Source organism: Anastrepha obliqua, chromosome 5, assembly GCF_027943255.1.
Source record: "Anastrepha obliqua isolate idAnaObli1 chromosome 5, idAnaObli1_1.0, whole genome shotgun sequence".
Classification (NCBI taxonomy): domain Eukaryota; kingdom Metazoa; phylum Arthropoda; class Insecta; order Diptera; family Tephritidae; genus Anastrepha; species Anastrepha obliqua.
Window position 1 is genome coordinate 7,902,523 of NC_072896.1, and position 22,581 is coordinate 7,925,103.

General features: G+C 39.5%; 1 protein-coding gene across 2 annotated transcripts in view; it reads right to left on the bottom strand.

The window, feature by feature from the left end:
* Positions 1 to 22,581, bottom strand: part of LOC129247634 (protein sickie) — a 153,689-nt gene that overhangs the window by 708 nt on the left and 130,400 nt on the right. For both annotated transcript variants that reach the window (XM_054886836.1, XM_054886837.1), the window contains exons 3-5: positions 1,047 to 2,878; positions 733 to 988; positions 41 to 520 (exon numbers count right to left, since the gene is read on the bottom strand). In XM_054886836.1, the coding sequence (XP_054742811.1) occupies positions 41 to 520; positions 733 to 988; positions 1,047 to 2,878 (2,568 nt within the window). The remainder of the gene's footprint in view (positions 1 to 40; positions 521 to 732; positions 989 to 1,046; positions 2,879 to 22,581) is intronic.

A 22,581-nucleotide genomic window follows, 5' to 3' on the forward strand; every position in this document is an offset into this window, starting at 1 on the left:
TGTTAAATAAAAGTTATTAGGAGACAATTTTGCCGCTTACCAATGGGTCTGGATTGTCACCATTGCTAGCCGCCACACCTTCTAGTCCTACATCTTCTGCGTTTATTTGCCGCAATGGTGGCACCGAATCCGGACCATATGGCCATGGATAGGAGTTGCGTATGAAAATCGATGGGTCATTCCATGCGCCACCGCGTCGTCCATATAATTGTACACCCTCGCGCACCGCCTCAACCAGATATGGTGAGAGATGATAATTCCAAATGTCAGTGAACCACACTTGTGAGTCCTTCAAGTCCAATGGACAAGCGAGAAAGAGGCGCGGTCCGATTGTTACATCGCTGGAGCTGTGCGCCTCCAAAAACCGATTTATATGCTGCCACACGCTGGGCAACCAAGCCAGAACAGTTGACAATTCGGGCTGAGGGTGGCCAGTCTGCAGTTCCAGCTGAAATAGACGGCGACGTAGAAAGCGGCCAAGGAAACCTTTAACCGGTTCCATGTGGTTGGCAGTAAGTACCTGCAATCAGAGGTGGAAAAATGCATTAGAACAGTTGCAAAAATTGTAAATCTATGAAAGAGAAGAACAGCTGAAAACTGGTAAATTCCGAAGAAGGGATGTGATGATTTCCAAAACAGCCGCTAAAACGACTTCAGATGACCCGACATAGGACTTTGGCCAAATCCCCCATTCAGTATTTGCAAAAATTCTAGCTGCCAGCTGCGACTTACCCATCGGAAGTTATGATGCAACTGCAGATTGGTTGTGTTGCACGTGGCCTGCGACATGGTGCCAATTATGCATGGCAGCTTTCCAGCAGGACCAGCGCTTAGCAAGCACGAGAAGACATCGCCCAAAGCTGACGCGTGATGCAGATTATCCAGAATGATCACAGATGGCAATTCTGAAGCGCCATTCGCAATGGCTGCCTGTTCGGCCACATGGCCGAGATACTGACGCAGCTCCTTTGAAGATTTATGGTCAACGCTGCAGATAAATTATAAATTTAATAAATTTCCAGCATCGGAATTTGCCTAAAACTTACTTGAATGTTGCAATCGTTTCGGAGGGATTACCGCGTCCCGAACGTGCCACCAAAAACTCTGCCAATCTACGCGCTAAATAGGATTTACCTGTGCCACTGGGTCCGCACAAGATCAACCGACGATGCTCGGTCAACAGGCTGATGTAACGGTGCACAATGCTACGCGGTATCAAGCTATCAAAGGCTAGGCTGCCTACACCTTGCAGACAGATATACAGCGTGCGTACGTTGCCAATGATGTAGCCACAGGGCAGCAGCTCCGGGAAGCCCATTTCTGGCCCACGCTTCGCTTCACCCAAGTGGTAAGATGTGATTGAGTCTGTATTCAAGCCCAGATTGGTGCCGGGATCAATGCGCGACACATAATCTTTGAAAGTTTTCCGAACAATATAGTCCAGATTCTGCCAGGTTGTCTTGCCCGAGATGTATGTGTATGCGACGACAAACTCATTCAAACTGGCCGTGGGAAACGCCTTACGTTCGCTGATGCCATCCGCATCGACACCATTTGCATAGAATTCATCGGCCTCTAGCATTTCCTCGCAGTACTTGACAAAGGACTCGGGTTGTCCCAGATAACAAGCGATGGCAATTTTCTTGCCATCAGTGACATCGGGCAGCTCCTCAACTGCCGCGGCTGCAATGTGTGCTGGGCTAGGAATCGTATTGAGTGCGGGTGGTGGTGGCGTTAGATCGATATGCGTTGCAGGACTTAGTGGTGGCGGTGGCGGCTCTGGTGCTGGTGCAGGCGGAATGTTCTCTTCCTCGACCTCCTCCTCCAAACGTTTTGGCAACTCCATTGGTGGGCGCGCATTGCCATCTGCTAACGAGTAGCGGCGTGACTCGCCGATAGAACCGCTCGGGCTAATCGCATTACCCAGCGACGCTTCAGAGCCAGCTAATGAACGGCTGGTGACCAACTTTTGCAGACGCTCGTTATTTTGCTTCAATGACATCATCTCAGCGCGCATTTTGTTCACCGTATCTTTGAGACTTTCCAATTGAGAAGCAGAACTCAGTGCCTCCAAACGTATATCGGTCAACACCAAGTCCTTTTCGCGCAATTGCTTCTTGAGGTCTTCCACCACATGATGATCATCGTGATCGATTGCATCGATCGGCTTTGCATTGTCTATCAGCGTGACAGTCTTAGCTGGACTACCTTTGGTGGGCGAAGCATTCGCTGTAGGCAGCGGTGGTGGCGGCTGTGTAGCCAAGGCGGCCAAACCTACAACAGCATCGGCATGGCTATGGCCATTAGCTTTGTTGTAAGCAGCGCTGTTTTCGGCATGCACTCCAGGCGTTGCATGCACCCCTATGCTAGCGTTGCTGCTGCCAGTGCCTCCTACATGATGATGACCGACGTGCCGACTAGTCTTCGAAATTTTGGCATTGCGGGAGAATGCTTTGGTGAAGGAGCTGCGCAGCCAACCCTTCTTCTTTTGCTTTTTGTCCTGCGTCGAACAGCCGGAACTAATGGAATTCAATGAACACATCGAATCAGAGCTGTGGTGACGTTGCATAACACCGGTTGCAGTAGACGAAGGCGTCGATGAGGCGGTACCATTGCTGGCGCCATTCTGATTCGACATCGGCTGCTGTGTGATGGCAGTGCGACCGAGCTGTTGTTGCTCGTTCTGCTGCGTTTGCACGCCCATGCTTTGCATATGCGCAGATGTAAGACCCGCCTGAATGGATTGCTTGCGTAGCAGCTCAATTGTTTGACGCATATCGGTCAGCTCACCATCTTTGCGCTCGGCGGTAGCCGTCAGATGCTGAAGGCGTGACGTCATATTGGAGAGGGACTGCTCAAAGGCGGCAACCACATGAGCCTGAAATGGAGAAGGTGAAGAATTAATTAATTGAGAGTAAAGGTAGCCAAATGTTGCTAGGAAAAAATTAAATTTTAATTAAATTAAATATTGGAGGATGTATGAGGTGTGTTCAAAAGGTAAGGTGACTTTTCACACTTCGCGGCAAATGGATACAAAACTGTGATTTTCTGTTGGCCACAAGTAAAACCGTAAAAGATGTAGTCATCGAAATTGAAACTTTACGACTTGCTCTTGTTATATATGAAAAGACGGAGATTTGTCACAATTGTAGAGCGAAGGCCATACTTTGTGGAAGAGCTCAGGAGATAGCAAAGCGCTTTTAGGTGAGAAGCGGTTCGGAGATTGGAAAAAGCGTTGACTTTAGTGTATTACATGTGAGGAAGACTACTTTGAAGAGGACAAAATACAGGGTGGGCCATATAGCGTTTGCTTTTTGAACCACCTATTTTTTTGAGAATGGTAACACAAATGACATGTCAAAGGTGTTCATAACTTACTTAAAGGTTTGACATTTACGAAATGGGACGCTATACGCTTGAACAAAATTGGGAAATATTGAAAACCTATTTCCAAAGTGGTGATTCTTCTTCTTCTTCCGCGGTTACAGTAAATGGCGAGCGTTACCGTGACATGCTCAACGAGTTTTTGTTTCCAAAAATTGAAGAGGATGACATGGACGACATTTGGTTTCAACAGGACGGTGCAACTTGTCACACTGCCAAAGTTACACTCGAACTTTTGGCTACCGTTTTTGAAAACCGAATAATCAGCCGAAATTCCGATATCAATTAGCCGCCTCGGAGCTGTGATTGAAGCCCGTTGGACTATTTTTTGTGGGGATCCCTGAAGGACAAATGCTATGCGAACCATCCAGAGACGATTGGTGCTTTAAAACACGAAATCGAAATTGCCATTCATGAAATTGGAGCCCAAACAATCGAAAATGTGCTTAAAAATTGGGTTGATCGAATGGCCTACTGTAAAGCCAGTCGTGGCAGTCATTTGAACGATATTATTTTTCATTCATAAATGACAATGTTCAATCTTCAAAATAAAAAAAAAGTTTGAAAAAATATTGATTAGTTTTTTTTTATAGCCGATTCAAAAAGCAAATTTTATATGGAATTTGGTGGAAGTTCCATCAACATACGATACCAGATATTCGGCAGAAATTTCTTCTTGATTGGATCGATTTTTTTAATGAAATGTGTAAGAAGCATGACTCCTCGTTAACGAAGAGCCCATATTACGCCAGCTGACTCGCAGGAAATGGAGTTGGATAGGCCACGTTCTTAGAAAACCACCACACAGCATCACAAGAGTGGCCCTGGATTCGAAACCTCAGGGAAGCAGAAGCCGCGGCGGACCAAAGAAAGATTCACCTTGCCTGACCTATCTTCCACAAACACAAGCTGGGATAATGTGAAGACGAAGACGATACGATCTAATCGCGTTCGTTGGAAAAGCCTTATAAAGGCCCTCTTTACATCCGAATAAAATATAAAAAAATCGCTAATTTTAGTTAAATACAGCGTACAATTATGCAGTGCGACCACCTTCCTAAACTTCGGAGCCCCGATTGCCGCCATCGTAGTCCAACCACCACCCATCGCAGACGAAGAGTTTCAGCTGCTTCATGAGACCCGCGTAACTTTAGCTTATCGCATCAAATACTTGCAACAATGAAAGCGATATACCTTCAACGCTCAGAGTGACAGCGCAACATGCAGCGAAGAAGTCAAAAGCTACTCTCGACTGGAGGTGGACAGCCTACGAACTGATGACAAAGCACAGACGCCTGACAAAAGTGCTCACGACGGTATCAGACCACGACATGTCATTAATACTTTCGACATCTTTGCCGTTGTTCCATTTGCTGCAGAACCGCTTATGAAGTGGAAGCAATGGATATTATCGATAGGGTATAACCTCCATAAGCCCATGTGAGAGGAGCCCGAACGCAGGTACCTGTTGTGTCAATAGACATAAAGGCGGCTCCACCTTGATGAAATGTTAGCACGGTCTCAGGGTGGAATTCAGCCGAGAAGGAGGATGCTAGTGGGATGCTTCGCGTACCACTGGTGCGACGGCATCTTTGATGATGTTTCTGACATTTTGATTTTAACCACCTTCGCTTTTAGTTTAGTTTTTTCACAGAATGTCACCCTTTGTTTTAAAGCGACTTAGTGCTTTAAAAAAATCATATAAATCTAAACTAATACAAGGAATACAAATACGGGTATCAAATTAAAGAGGACAGTGCGCGCTTTACTAAGAATTTTTATTTTTTAGTTACTTGGGGTACACCACCTCAAAAACTATATTTAAAGTTTACATTTGTATATTTCAGTACCATATTTCAGTACATTATGACATTTTTTTTTGAAGCCAGTTTCCTTATTGTGACTTTAAGGCCTTTTAAAAAATAATCGTGACATTCTGTGCAAAAATTAAAATTGTAGATTTTCTTTATTTGACCTAAAGTTTCTTCGCACGAATGTATGTAGGTATATCGATTTTCTCATATAAGACAAAAATAGTTCAATTTTGTAGCACGGTGTTGTAATAAAAAAAGTCCAATCCAAACAAAAATCTGCACTTTACGAGCCCACTGTAATAAGTAAATGGCGAAAATTGACTAATAAAGATAAAATTTTTCAAGAATGAAAAAACTTAGCACAACACACAAAAGAAATTAAGAATGACTTGTGCAACTTGAGCATAAAGTGAGCCACCGACAACAGACAATGAGGCAAAAATGCAACAATGCGCCTGTGGAATTAGCGGGTGGGCGCACAAGCATTATTCTAGTAACGCAGCAGCAGCCGCCGAACAATGCATGCAACCGCAGATGGCACAAAACTGATTTCATAACACCAACAACAACAACAATAACAACAAATACTAGCAACAACAACAATTGCAGTTAGCCGCAGGAATGTAATTTATAAAATTGCGAAGCGCAAGAAGTGAATGGAAGTTTGAAGTTACGTAGAAGATCGGCGATAATGATGGCGAAGAGAAAGAAATAGAAAATAACCCATCCACATCTACTGGTTGAGCGGACAATTTTACTAGTCAATAACTATGTATGTACACATACAAATAACCATGCTATGTTGCGTGCAATCTGATATTTGTTCAGTGCCGATTCTCGCCATTATTATTATCTTTTATGTGCCATGCAGTCTACCGTTCGCGTGCCAGTTTGCTCTGTGTAAGAATGATGATCGATAAGACGTTGAGTTCTTAAAAACACTGGTCAAGCTCATAGACCGACCGGGGGCAAACATTTCTGATCAATAAAGATGAAGTTGGGTATGAATAGATGTGTGTATGTATGTATGTATGCATGTATGTACATATGAATGTATGTTTGTATGGATATTCTGAAAATTGCGTTTATTTATTTTCAATACAGTAACAATTTATTTTTATGTACTGTTATATGCTACAAATCTGATAAAAAACTGAGCCGAATTATATTTTTGCCTTCTAATTCCAATTATAAATACTTTACGAGTACCACATCGAAGAGTTGCGAGGCTGAAGTGGAGTCCTTTGGACAATGCAGGAGTGGTCTAGAATAAAAAAAAAACGATTTTTTGTTTTTGATATTTCGAAAGTATAGGATATATTTTTAAATATCCTGTCAAATTTTTGGAAGGATATTCCCAGTATTTTCAATTCTGCGGGTGGTTTCATTACTCCAACTTTCATTCGCTACTCTTACGATTTCTTTAAGGATAAGTAGCTTACAAGTTTGTAAGGGTATGCCTATGCCATTGTCTATGTACTCATCGGTCAATTTGGTGCCGAGTCTCGCTAGTTCATCGGCTCTGCAGTTACCCTCAACGTCGTGATGGCCAGGCACCCAAATGATCCCTAAGTGAAATGACTCAGTCATCTCGTTAAGAGATGTGGGGCATTTCATGGCTACCTTTGAGGTTGTCGACTATTTTTGTGTGGGATTTTATCGCCGCCTAGCTGTCAGTGAAAATGTAGATGCCATTTCCAGATATCGCATCACACTGTACCAGAGTCGCGGCATTCATTATTGCCATCAGTTCAGCCTGAAATACACTACAGTAGTCGAGGAGCCAAAAACTGGAGGAGATCCGCAGATGCTCGGAGTATATACTTCCGCCTACCTTGACCTCGAACTTTGAGCCATCTGTGTATACATGGATAGACTCGCTCCTTACATCGCACAGTGCGGCCGATTCCCAAAAAGCTGGCCAAAAGTCGAAAAAAAAAGTTTCTAGATAGAGTTTTTTTGTCTTTGGGTTGGCTACAGTAATGCCTTGAGTAGTGAAAACCGTTCATAGCAACGTCCTGTACCCTAAGTATCCTCTGTATTTTCAGTCGCAACGTGGCCTTCGTTTGAGCATCGTATTACTGTCGATGAATAGTGAAAGTTGTACACATTTGAAAGATTTTGTAATGGAGTAAATTGAACAAAACCAAATGGAATCATCTTCGGAAGGTTAGTAAAATACGAGAAATCTTTAGTACATATCAATACCTCGACACAAAATTTTTAGCTGCAGCAATACGTAGATACATTTTTTGCAATTTTTTTTATAAAATTTGAGTTTTCAAACTGTATAGTAATACAACGCCGTCATATGCTACTTTGAAACCTATTAAAGGTTATTCAAAAAAGTAATGGTTACTGAATAAAACAAGATTCAGCTGCTACCGCTTGCTACCTTGCGACCCCGAAAACATATAAATTTACATGCATCTTGATTATGTTCTTGAATATACGATATTTCACGTGAGGGGGTGGATTTTCAAAATTTTAAGATCAAATTCGTAATCAGCGACCCCGACAACCCCCGAGTAAGAAATTTTGAATCAATTACTTAATTTTTTGAGTTTTGGCCAGCTTTTCGGGAATCGGCCGCACTGTGCATCGTCCCGTTCCCACTCTTCCCTTCAGGGTAGGAGGGTCGTGAATATTGTAATAGAAAGTATAGACGAGAGTGCATAGTCCACCAATCCGGGAAGCTCCGAAGTGGCAGCCAGGATTTTACCGTTACCGTAGTTCTTATTTGACCACTTACTTAGAGTGTTCAGCCTACGCGCGATATATTTTGCCTGCAGATTTACCGGCAGGAAGTTTAATGTCGCATATAATGCTTTCGATGGTGTGGTTGACATCGCGTCATTTATAAGAACAGATGCTAGTCTTTGAATCTTCTTCTTCTTTTGATGTTCACAACCTTCTCAAGGGCATTCCACCGTCTTACAATACCATAGTAGAGAATAGTCCTAACCCCTGCTGTGTGCCGCCAGTGTATCATTCTGGGTTTCAATACACATTTCTTTCCAATTAGCCTTCCACAGGAGTACAACGCCATCATAGATTTGTGTACTCTATCTGCGATTGTGAGTCCCCTATTTAGCTTTCTATCAGTACAACTCCTAGATATTTAGCCGTTTCTGTTACTCTAAGTGGTTTCGCTCCTAGGAATATGTGTAGCTGGAGTCATACTGATTAATAATTTTTTTAGTTTTTGTGTTTCAGATAAACAGAAGAGCCAAAATGGGCAACACCGTTCAGGTCCAATTTTTCGGGAGGGTCAACTTCATCACCACTTTTAAAATTATTAAAATTAAAAAAAAAAAATTTTTGTATGTAAAAAAAGTTAAAAAGCCTAAAAAATTTAAAAATCGTTTTTAATTTTTTTTCTTGTAAACAAAAATTCCTCAAAATACCCTAATTTTCGAGCTCTAGAGCACCAGGACCCCTAAAACCAAATATCGGAAATTATCGATAAAAACTTATCATTCAAAATATTGATGAACTGGCAATAATCGTTAATAGCGGAACCTATTCGGATATCACAAACAGAAGGTCTGAAATTATCGGTAGTGACTGCTAGTTTGTGACTTATCATCGAAAAACTAGCAAAGCGTGTCGATAGAGCAGGCCGGTCAATTAAATTTTGTACAGATGCACGAGCCGTTATTATAAGACCAGCCTTACTGAACCCACTTTACGATTACACCATTTGAGTGGTGGTGTCAACAAAATCATTGTTACGGACATGCTTATGGAAGTTTTCCTAACTTAAAATTTATCTGCTCCTTAAACACATTTTCATGTTTTACACAGCCTGTTGAAATGTGGAAACGATTTTTAGAGGTGTGCTTTTTTTCGGCTCTGAGTGAATTTAACAGAATGAGCTGATATGCTGACGCCACATAGGATGTGTTTATAAAAAAACTGAGACCGTGTTGGTGATATACGAAAAAGGTCAACCAATGACTCTTCGTTGCTATCTGAACAACGACTGATTGGACGAATGTGAAATCGTGCAAAATTCGGCTGCCGAACATCCCGAATGACATGACAGCCAAAGTTCTCATCACAATTTTCTTTTTCACCATAGTTAAAGAGCAAACCTTGAAATCTTCTTCTTCTTCTGGCGTGTTATGCCTATGTCAACGGAAAATTTTAAAAGGTCGCTCATCCTTTGATTAAGACTTGAATGCAATGAAATGTGATTTGAAAAACTATTGCAGTGTTAAATATCTTAATAAAAATAAACTATGTTGTTGTTGTAATAAAAAGTAGTTAAAAGCATGGAACCATCTGATAAATAAGGACGATGCCAATTAAATGGCCATCTAGTGACATATGACACGCGTTGGTCTTTTTGCCGAAAATTTGTCTTACGAAAATGCCAGCCATCGAGGAATAGTTCAATATAATCGAAGAATAAATTAATCCACTTATTATACGACTTAAAATACGGCACAAAAGTGCCTCGGGCTGAATGCATGGGAAGTTAAAATATCACTCTTGGCATTCCAGTTTCTCATATGCAAAAACTTTGGTCTAAAATTGTGATCAAAGAATACCCGAAATTTTTGAAGGACATCCGTTAAACTTCCACCATTTCGGCAGTGGATATTTACAACTCCTGTACATCGTGCTTCCGTAAGATTCTTCATGGCAAAGCCTCAATATTCATATATAACGCTGCCAAACCACAGCTGCGTGGGGCTGGCACAAAGCAATGTCGTGAAACGAAACTACTCGTATTAGAAAATAATTGAAAATAAATTTAATTTTGGTGCAGTTTAAGGTGCAATGATTTATTACCAATTCTGATGGCCAAACGAAAGAGAAAACCAGTAGTTGAAAATAAAGCTCAATTTGTTCCCCCTAAAATATCTTTAAAAAGCCCAATACCTCACTTCTTCTTATGCAGCTTCAAGGTTAATCCTAAATGGTAGCAATTTTCTAGGCGCTTGTCGGCTGCGCATACACATGGCACACACGTACATACGTATATAAAGGGTGTGTATGTGGGTGAACATGTGTGCTTGCAAGCAATTTGATGTCGCATCACGTAAGTCGTCGTACATAAAATTTGATTACAGCCAACGTGATGCGATGCGTCTGATAGCTGCAATGAAGCTGGCTGCCTTGCTGGCTGGCTGGGCGGTTGGCTGCTGCAAATGGTCGGGAATGCGTTGAATTAAAGGAAGAAGTTGCAGTAGAAAAGGTCAAAACCAGGCAAACTAGTGCTGTTTTTTTTAAATTAGTGGTAAAAAAACAATTCCCATGGGAGCAGGCGAAGAAGGTAGGTATTTTAGCAATCGCCTAGGGGAGTTAATGATTGCGTATATTCTTGTGGTAAAGACTGGTCTGATAAAAGTTGGAGGTGTGCATAATTTATATTTTTTATAAGAAAAGTACGTTTTTGACCATAATTACGCAATTTGTTTGTAAAACTTGTTTCACACTTAGAATTACATTAAAAATTGTATTCAAGAAATCGGTCTTGAGCGTACACAGAGACAGTTGAAGTGCAAAATTTAGGCTTGGAACAGTTTTATGAATATGAGTGCAGAGGAGTTTCAGTGCATGGATGTGCGTACGGTGAAACATCAAGAAACACTCTTAGTTTTGCTGAGCGAATTGAATGGCTCTTAATTTTATTTTAAATGCTCTAATACTTTTATTAGAATTTGTTATATTTTCGCGAAAATGGTGTTATTTTGTGTGACACTCTTTTTTACTAAATAAATAATAATTTGGTTTTGGCAAGAATTAAAAGGAAACAAAAATTTTCGAATTCATATTTCCTCCCAAGAATATCTACTATTCGCTGCTGCCCACTCCATCTACGTTGGGTTAGGCTAGGTTATGGTGGTGTTGGTCTGTACGACCAACTCACATAGACCTTAGACCAGGTCCATTGTTATACCATTTACTCCTCATTTTCTTCATGGAACGATTTTGTGGCTCTTATGAAGCGCCAATACCCACGCCGGACTGTTCCGTAAGAGTATTGAAAAAGTATTTACTTAGACAATCTGCTCAGCTAAGCTAAGGCTGGACAGAGGATGTGCTCAACTGTTTCTTCCGCTTCCTCATCTCTACAACATTGATGGCAGAAAACTCTTAGTCTGAAGGAATACCTGCCAAATAGCCAATGGCCGGTTATACAAGCCACCCCCTTCGAGATATCCTCTCTTACAGATTACAGAAGAAAAAACATAAAAATTCAAAATTTTAATGAATAAATATTTGTGCAGTAAAATTATTTAAAAAAAATGTAATAATATTTTTATAAAGGGTGGTTAAATTTCAAGGGCCGATGCTGAATGTGAACCACACCTAAACGTCAACGACACCGTTGGACTTCTTTCTTTGGGGTTATTTCAAAGAAAAGTTGTATGTCGATAAGCCAGCAACAATTCAAGAGCTAAAGGATGAGATAATTCGGCACATTAACGGCATAGAACCTCAATTATGCCTCAGCGTCATCGAAAATTTGGACCATCGGATGGAGGTGTGTCGCCGAGGCCGCGGCGGCTATTTGGCCAATATTTTGTTCCATACGTAATTCAGCCGTACCAATATTATCATAATAAAAAGAAATGACAATTATTTCTTAAAAAAATGCACTTTATTCAAAATCAACACCGACCCTTAAAACTTAACCACCCTTTATAATATCTTAAGAATATACTGTGAAATTTTCTTGTGGAAATTACCAATATTATATCCTCTACAGTCCATTAACTAGGTAGAAAGCGTTCCGCGCGCTCCTGTACCTCAAACTTTAAACTCATTTATCTCGAAACGACGTTTTTCGGCCTGGTGTTGTCCAAAAAACCAAAAAAAACTATTCATTCGAATCATCTGAAATTTTAATATATTTTTAACACAGTCAATGGCTATTGCCCGTACTAAAATCATATTATTATTATTTCAATTATTTCGTTTTTTTGTTTTTTATTAAAAAACTCGATATTTAGAGTGTCAAATTCAAAGCCTAGTAGCTGGACGTAGTTACAGTTATACTGATTATTAATTTTTTTTGGTTCTTGTGTTTCCGATAAATAGAGGAGCCAAAATGGACAAAACCGTCTGGGTCCAACTTTTCGGTAAACTCAACTTCAGCGCCATTCTTAAAATTATTAAAATTTTTTTTTTAATTTTTGTATGTTAAGTCTTAAAATTTAAATATCGTTTTTCATTTTTTTTATTGTATAAAAGATTCCTCTATTTTCGAGCTCTAGCCCACCGGGACCCCTTAAGGTCTCTATAGTGATAGCATCACCTGGTGGTTGCTGCGGGAACTTTTTGATCAAGGTGGTATTTGCTCACATGGAGTTCAGGATAAAACCTGTCAATTTTTATGTAGAATTTCATGAGGATAATTTTTGTAAAATATTTTGAAATCATTGCATTCCGACTTTTTTCCAGATAAATTTACTAGTTTTCTAGAAAAATATTGTACAAAAAGTTCTTTTATATGGAATACTTGAGAACTAAAGCGTTCAACGAAAATATTTGAGTAAACTGCTACAACAACAACAATGAAGCTATTTATCAAAAAATTTCAGTGGAGCCTACCGAAGACACATTTTATATGCCAACTCCGGCAAAGGGTTAGTTTTTCCAACAAAAAAGGGTTGCTTTTGATTGCCTTAGTTTTTGAGTCATTTATTCACAACGAAAACTATTACCATTTTATTAATACATACATACATATGGTATATATTTCCATCTGAATATCATCATCCTTTTTCTAATTACTATTAATTCGGTTAAATATTTCTCTAATTTAGAACAATATTTTCCCCAATTCATAAAAGTGCCACTAATTAATATGCAAAACTTGTGAACATCATTACAGACAGACAATCCAAGCACCCAAAGTTTTCTAATTACTTGTACATGGATGGAAAATAAAATCTGTAGCACAAATTTTACTGATATCAAAGTATCACAATTTGGCTGGCATCAAAGTGATAAGTAGGTACGTATGTATGTATTTATGTAGGCGTGTACGAGTATAATGCATTTCCCGCACATTACCATTTAGACGACGCCGTCACGCTGTTTGCAATAAAAATTTTAACGCCCGCTTAATTTTTCCACGTTTTTCCGCAATTGAAAGTCAAAAGCGTGCAAAATTTCTACGAATAATCATCCCGCTGGCAACTGGTGCCGCCGAGCAACCAAACACTGATTACCCAGTAGCTGCTGTTATTTGCCCAAGTGATGGCGAGGTGGCGATGAGGAAAGTGTAAGTTATGGCGATTATGTGCTTTGCATGAACGCAATTAACGTACAAGTATTTACGTGCGTGTCAAGCGACAGTCGTTTAGAAAATATTTAAGCGGTTAATTAGTATTGAAGGCGTGGAGTGGTGTTGGGTGGCGGCAGTGGGTTTCATGGATGAAGGGATAGTTTCAATAGTTTTGGGAGGCTCAACCTTAGATTAGATATGAACGAAGTTATGTGATATGGCGCCAAATTTGATTGCATCAAATGAAGACTAAATTACACTTTGGGAAACAATTTATGGGTAAAATGTGATTGGTATGAAAGAGTACCCTTTGGATGGGGGAAGTAGAGCAATGCTGAAAAAGTGTTCGATGCCGAAAAGTTTGTGTATTATTTTCAATCTCAGTAATATTCCTCCAACTCAGCGAGCGCTGGGCAAGTATACAAACGTGTAAGGTCGCGAAATCCTTCTGGCCACGTGTGGACCGGAGGCGCTCGGGCGAGCTTCTGAGGCTGACAAAATATTAGCTCTCTAATCACGTGGGTTCTCTCACAGGACACAATGCGCGAGGAATGCATGCTGTGAGACTTGGAATCACCTCGAGTCCTTTTTGCGCTGGATGTATGCAGGATGAGGTGGAATCATCTCAGCACCTTCTACTAAGCTGCCCTGCTCTGGCATCACAAAGGTATCACAAAGGACGAATCTTTCTTCGTCCAAGTGTGCCCATTCCTTGGGCAATCATACCAACCTAACCTAATATTCCTCTTTTTAACTCCAAAAATAAGACCAAGTATTCCAAATATTCTAGTATTTTTATTAGAGGATTTCCGTTACAGAACCAAATTCCGAGTGTATTTCGGTCTTGAAAAAGTTGCTCATATAAAACGATCTGCCGTTCGGTAGTGGTATGAAACTGAGGAATCCTCCATTTGTGGAACAGTATAAAGACGTGCACTACAAAAGGGAGTAGGATCCTGAACTAAACAATTTTGAAGAATAAATATGTCAGGATATTGGCTATTATTCCTGATTTCTTTAGGAAGTGATAATGAGGAAAAAAAACCTTTGTTGCAGCAAAACTCGACATGTCTAATGAAATAAAGAATGTACTGTTTACTCTTTCACCTTTTAATTAGCATTTTAATAGGCCAGTATCAATGAAAATGGTGTCCGCCGTAGCCGAATGGGTTAATGCGTGACTAAAATTAGGGAACACTGGAACGGCACAAACAGCCTTAATCACTCCAAAAAGCTTGAATGCGCAATCTGCGCTAACTCTAGATAAAAAGGGTCTCAGATTACTCTGTCGAGCACTTACAGGTCACTTTGCCTATAATAAACACTTCAACACAATAGGTTATCTAGTACAAGGTCATACAGGTTCTACTGTGCTGAAGAGGACTCTAATCACCAACTGTGAGACATTAGGCCACAGGAGATACAGAATACTGGGCTCGTAACTACTAGAGGAGGAAGACGTACAATTGCTCCCTCCTAGGGGGCTGGTTCGATTCCCGGGTACTCGTATACTAAATGATTATAGTTAAGTAATTAGTGGCGCACAATAGATCAATCTGCATACAGGCCTTAGCCTAACCCGTACAACCAAACACCAAAATGAAGTAAACGTTTTTTCTAATATCGGTTGCCGCTCGGCAGGCAATGGCAAACCTCTGAGTGTATGCCATGAAAAAGCTTCTCAGGAAAAATATCTGCCGTGCGGAGTCGACATAAAAACTGTAGGTCCCTCCATTTGTGTAACAACATCAAGACGCACACCACAAATAGGCGGAAGAGCTCGGCCAAACACCCAAAAATGGTGTCAATGAGGAAGTTGGCTTTAGTGATGTCAGTCAACACTAAGAAAATGTAATTTAATCCGAAATAGCGCATTGGAAACATTTTAGCACACTTAGATTACTCAGAATACTCGATTTGACTTAGGATAGAATAGAATAAATTTGAGATTTGCATTTCGACCCCATGGACTTTTGTGTCTTCTACTCATCACAGTATCTCATCCAAGCCCAGTTCCCTTATTAATCTTAAGATAGAGCTGGGTTGGGCTTAGCGTTTATACCTTTCTTCTGGGTTCGATTGGCCGAGATGTCTCAACTTTCTTCGCGCTATACCACCTCATTCAAGGAGAAGGCGTATTGGAGTCTCCGGAGATTGGTCACAGAAACGGCAAGAGTCAGTGGACCATATCCCATGCGCAATCTGCAGTGACTTGTGAGAATGTCCGTGAGCATTCGCAGCTTACCCTAAGGGAGGGTTTTAAGTTTCCTAAACTTCTTATAATAATATACCTCCCCCAGTGAGGACTTCGCCTAGCGTAGCCCCATAAATTGGTGTCAGCATTAGCTCTTCACTCCTAAGCTTCTCCTTGATAGTGTGTTCTCTCGTAGCAAGGAAAGGCTCGGGTCTTGTTGGTAACGAGGCCGCATCTTCTCTAACTAATATATCCGGATTTGACTTAATATAATCAAAGATAAAAATATACAAATTTTCTTCAAAAATACAAACCTACTTATACGTAGTAAAGGTGCAAATTACAACCCTAATGCCAAACACGTGTATTCCGTGCACAACTCATACGAATATCGCTTTCAAAATGGCTTGAGTCACTCATCAGCATAAATTGAAATTGATTAATGCCAATAACTTAACTCGGCAACTCAAACCCATCTAAGCGGCGAGTAAATGCAGACTTGTTAGCAAACTCATTATCTTAATTAAAATGAGCCAATAATGTCGGCCATGTGGTTATTGATGTCGCAGTTGTGGATAATTTTGCTGGAGATGATGAAGGGGATTATGATGGTCATAACTTGGACGCTGCTTAGAGTTGGTGGTTGGCTGTGATAGTAGAATTCATTCGGCCGTTTGTTGAGTAATTATTCTATAGGCCGAGATTGGCTTTGATAAAGCAAATAAAGGCGCATCTCACAGCACAGTTAGGACTGGGCAAAAGAGGCGGCAAATGTAAAGCCAGAACGGGGATGCTTAAGTAGTCACTTTGTGAATGCCAAATGACAATTTATGGATTATTACTTAAATTTTACTTTGAATAGCCGCCAACTGAATTTTGTAAGTACTTATGGGAGAATTTAAATGGAAAACTAAAATATTTTGATAAAAGTAAACAAAATTCATATGATTTTTCATTATATAAAAACCAAAAAAAATATTTACATATGTACTTTTCATATTTATTGATGTCAGCCTGTGTTATTTATATAGTTGTGCCTCCCTCGCGATTTTATCTAATAAAATGTTGAAAATTTTAGTTTATTCAATTATTCTCAATATTTAGCGGATATGAGACCTGGGCCTTTGAGTATGACCTCGAGCCTGGCAAATAAAGTCAGCAGGTGGTGGAGAAGGGTGTGGAGTAGCCAACGAAAGCGAGGATTTCCAAGTCGCGACTGAAGGCTCTATTGATCATTTGCGTTCAATATCCATGATATCATTCATTGGGGCTATGATACTGCCTGGGACTATGACTGCCTATGCTGATATCCTAGAGTGGCTGCGGACACTCACTTGAACTCGCCGCAAACGGATGAATTTTGAACCAAGACAACTCATCGTCCCATTTCTCGTTAACTTTTCGCGAAAAGTGGCAGGCCAACATTGAAATTAAAATTTGAAAAGTCGCACCGAAAGATTTCGTAACTCCTAAAACACTCAGGCTAAAAAGCCCATTGTATTTAAAGCACTAGAAAGTGATAGTAGATAGTCAAGGCGGAAAGGGGAGAAGTAACAGAAGGAAAAAGATAAGATAGAATAGAGATATAGAGGTAGCTAGATCTGTGAGAATTTTCCAGATTCTTTGCTAAATTTGAAAATATCCTTCAGTTTGAGAGAAGGAATTTTATTCGTGATGACTCATGACATCGGAACCCAAAATTCGCAGCCTTGCTCTAGCAAATATAGGGCCCTCACAAAGAAAATGCTCAGTGTTATCTGCCTCCTCCAAGCAAGACAGACAAATAGGGTTCTCAATGATTCCAATGATGGTCACATGTAGACCACATGGATTGTGTCCTGTCATAATACCGACCATCAACCGAACGTTTTATCTTCCAAGACTTTTTAGAAGAAAGTTCGATAGTTTTTTGCTTGGGATTGTCACAAAATACTTTACAGTTCTGCAGCAAACCCGACCATCGCTCCTTATGTGCGATAACGGTGCACCCTACAGAACTGATATAATTCCCTAATACTTTTTTTGATTTTCTAAGATGAGGCAACCCATCTCGAGGGAACTCACTATGAAAGAAGCTGTAAATGTGAAAGACGCTGAGCTATAGGGAGTCTATTTAGTAGATCTCCATGTAATACAATTTTTCTTATTACTTAATTTGCTTCGCTTTTATTTAAAAATTTCCGGAACTTAATTTTCTTGTGACCACTTATTTTGCCTCATTTAGCATATGAATTTCAATGAGATTCCATAGTCTACTGCTAGTGTTTTTCAAGCAGAAGTCTTTGCGATCTTGCAGGCATGCAAAATGCTTAGGGAACGCGGGAGCGAGAGAGATATTAACAGTTTCTTCGATAGTCAAGCCGCGATTAAGGATTTGACGACGCCGTGGTACAGAACCAAATTAGTAAACTCCTGTAAAGAAGAGTTCAAATCTGTGGGGGGTGCAGGTAACATTTCTCTGATCTGGGTGATGAGCTCGCCACAAAGGGGACTGAATTGGCCTCAGAGACCTCCTACCCGGTCATCGGCATCCCCTTGACAGTTGTTAAAGGGGAACTGCATAAGTGCGCATAAGGGATTGCATAAGTGCGCTTTCAGTAAAGTGGGTCTAATTTCATCATCATATTATACATTTTTAGAGTTTCAGTTGGGGTCATAGGGCCACAACGAATTTCTTCCATTCGCATCCGTTTTGCGCTCATCTCTTAACTCTATTCCGGCTAAGGTGCTGATTCTAGCAGCTGTCTTCTGGTGTTCGCTGGTATTCCTCATCTGCGGCTTTCTTGAGTCCAGCTCCAATCAGTACCTGCGCAGAACATGGGTATCGCGGCACTGAGATTTTTTATTTTTTTTTAGAACATGGCCGATCCATTTCCATTTAACAACGTTGCATCTAATAGCATTGGCTTTTGCGGTGTTCTGGCCCATAAGTCAGCATTCAATATTCGGTAATTGGGCAAAATATTGTGACGATTTTTCGAAGGGCATCTGTTTACAAAGACTTGTAGTGTCAGCTGTCGTCGCATTTTACGTTTCGCACCCTTAAAGTAAAAATGACTTTACATTGGAAATTCTATTAACTTCGAAGAGCACAAAGCAGATTTTGGTTTTTGTTTTTTTTTTTGTGTTTCAAAATTACCTTTTGTTTGATCACAGTAGTAGTGTTGTATATTTACTTATATATGTAAATAACCAAAAAGTAGAAGCAAGTTGACGAAGACGTGAGATTCAGTTTCGTAGTAAGCAAATAAAAAAGAAAACAAATTCGTGTCTAAAAACGACCGCACTTCAGGTCAGCCAGTAAACAACAACTGGTAGTGCATTCCTAATTAGAGGCTACTGTTTTGGCTGCCTCTCGCAGACTGGCCAAAGTTGTTTCATACAATTTAAGTAGCAAGTGCAAGGCAAGGCAACGCATTGGATAGGTAATGAGTAAATGCATAGGAGAAAATATTTAGTTTGCTGTAATGATTGCTGGTAGCTACACAAATTGCTGGTACACGTACGCAAAAACGCGCACAAAGAGGCAAATACGTTGTAGAGGCAATGGAATTAGCTGTGACAACTGTCTGGCTTTTGGCTCTCGTGAAGCACGTGCATGTGGTGATAAGAAGGAATATGCGGACGTATAATAACAATACCTTTTAGACAAATTTAGCAGTAAATTTGCGCAAAGTTTAATGCTTCAAAATGGAGTGAGAAATTTAAAGGTCGCAGGAGGTGTTTTGAAAAAATATTTAAAATTGTTCACATTAATGCCTTAATGAGATTGCAAAAAATTTACCAACATAACGAAAGTTTTATATTTAGCACACAACAACTTTTTTTACTCTCTGCTTCGCAAGTTTGTTATGCAACAAATTATTTAAACATTATTAAAAAGTCAGAAATTATAATAAACTATATTTAGAATTATCTTCTTTTAATAGAAATGATATGGCGTTAATGTTGTGATATTACATAACCTAAAATTAAATTAAGAACGATAAGCAACTTGCTCACAACAATACCACATATATGCATACCCATACATAAACACAAACACAATAATAAATCACTAATGTGCTATGTTGTGACGAGTGTAGATAAGATAAATTACAGTGGGTAATGCAATAACGATTGCGTGCTGCGGTAAACAGAGCGGAGAACGAGTGTAATCATAGAAGAGTAGGTTACTGCACACTTGCGCAGAGTTGAGATGCTTTAACTGTGCAGACTGTTAACACACATGGCTGTGTGCTGTGGAGGTGTGAATATACCATACGCCGGCATACAAAGATTCTACGTGAGTGATTGAATGAGCATTTTTTTGTGATGTATGTAGTAAACAATGTGTGCACATAAAAAAATTAACAAGTGTAAGAGTAGTTAGAAATTAAAATTGTATACGTGCCCACATTCTTGCAACTAAGTATTAGACAATTACCTTAGGATTAAAAAATGATGTTATGTAAGCAACATTGAGTAGGTAGTAAATGTTTACAGAGGAACATTGTAGCAGAAACAGTGATGGGTAGAGTGACCTTACCATACATCGTTTTATTACATCGTAGATATAAAGTTACTCGCACGACAAAGCACAATTTATTACAGGGTTTTTGCGTTTTTTGCGCATTGAATTATGTTAATCAGACACATTGAAATTTTAAATACTTATAAATTGAATTGCTGCAAATAAAAAATGAAGCTTTAAGTTATTGCAAAAAGTACTAAAAGAAAAAAAATAAAAGTAAAAACAAAAAAATTAAATCTTATTAAAAAATTAACTCATACATACATGCATATATAGGGGCTTTCAATAAGAGCGTTCGAAATAGAATGAAAAAAGGTGTGTATAAGCAAACTTTTTTTTAAAGGAAAGGCCCATTTACAGCCATGGACAGATGAATAGCACAAATGTGAACCTTATATGTTAAGTTAAGTTTTTAGTACGAACTCTGCTTTGATCAAATAAATTTGTTTGTTTACATTTATTACCGTTATTAAGCTTACATTTATGCGATTAATTTAGTTAAGAAAGATTCATCCTATCTAAGCAAAAAAACGGGAAGAACACCAAAGCCGGGAAAACTGATGTTAATGTGGATAGAGCTATAATACGGAAGAGCAAAGCAAATCCTTTTAAGTCGGCACGGCAAATAATGCTTGAAATAAACCAATAATCTAGTCTACAGATGTCCAGAAAGCTTGTAGGAAGGCGACTTAACGAAGCCCGTTAAAGCAGAAAAAAACCACTCCTCTCAAAAAGACATATCAAACACCCACTTGCCTTTGCAAAAGCCCACAAAGACAAATCTATTCAGTTTTGGAAAAAACGTTCGTTGGATCGACGAGAACAAAATAAATAGGATGGGACCAGATGGGAAAACTATTGTACGTCATCCAAAAAATTAAGCGCTAAATCCTAGGTTCACAAAAAAGACGATTAAACACGGCGGCGGACATATCATGGTTTGGGGGGCTTTTTCCTGGCATAGTGTTGAGCCGATTGTTCGCGTGGTTGGTAAAATGGATAGTATTTAGTATCTGGATATACTCCAGAATAAAATGGGGCCATTTGTGTTTGAGTTTATGCCATTAAATTGGACATTTATGCAGGACAATGATCCAAAGCATACTGCAAAGACAGTGAAGCAATGGGTCAGAAAAGAAAAAAATTAATGTACTCGATTGGCCGGCGCAGAGCCCTGACCTCAATCCAATCACGTTAAAGTTTCCCTAACAACATTTTTAAAAATTTTTATGATTTATGAGCCGCAGTTGAGGAGGCTTGATACTCGATTCCAAAGGAAAGATGCCACACGCTTGTAGAAAGCATGGAGCGACGGCTTGAAGTAGTAATCAAAATCGGTGAAAATAGTACAAAATACTAACCTGGTAAAACAATATCATTATTTGACTATCTGATTTTTTTACTATTTTTGCTTTTATTTGGAATTTTTTAGAATGTGCCTTTTATGTGTCCAGGAGGTTTCGTGACTTATCAATGTTCTCGCAAATTAAGTCTGAACTGAAATTCTTTTTGACTATTTTTTTTGTTTTAAAGTGGAAGTAAATAGGTTTTTTATTTTTTATGTTGCTTTTTCTCCAATAAAAAATAATTATTTAAAATCATTTTCAACCCTTTGCTTTCAAAGTCTAAATGTGCTATTTATATGACCATGATTGTATATTTTATGTTTTCTATTTATTTATATTTATATTTATTTATATATCCAGACATATTATGGAAGTGTGGATGTGTTCAAGGTCAGACCGTTAACTGGCTCTCAGCCAATTTGAAAAATATGCTGTTTGGCTGACGTCACCGAGGACGTGACAACAGTTTTTTTACGAAAAAACTGAGTTTGTGCTGGTGATATACGAAAAACTCCACACATTTTAGCGATAGTAACTCAATTCACCTTTACCCCGATCGTAGTACCAGTACTTTATTTGTGTAATTTATTCTTCTTCCTGTATTCTTGTTCTCTCTGATGTAAACAATGTGATCTCACGCACTCTCTAATGGGCGCAATCTTGTTTCTATTATTTCTGCTAATCTATTATCCTTGACTTTATGTCATATCTATGAAATGTGGCATCGCTTAAATATCCGCCGTGGCTTTAAACAAGTAAATTTTTCAATAAATTCGATGCACAGATCCGGCTAAATTTCAGAAATATCGTTGGTTATATTGACTACGAAAGCATTTGTGGATTGCGGCTTATTGGCAAAGACCTGCGACTTCAAGAAACCGCACAAGCACAAGCCTAGCGAGGTTAAATCACACGATCTCAGTGGCCACATTACCTCGTCGAGAGATAACCTTACCACAAATTGTTCATAATAAAGTTTTATCATTTGCAATTTGTGTGATTTGGCATCGGCGATCGAGTAATAAATAACAAATGTGACATACGCCGCCAGAATAACATCGTCGTCTGAGCCTGCCAACATC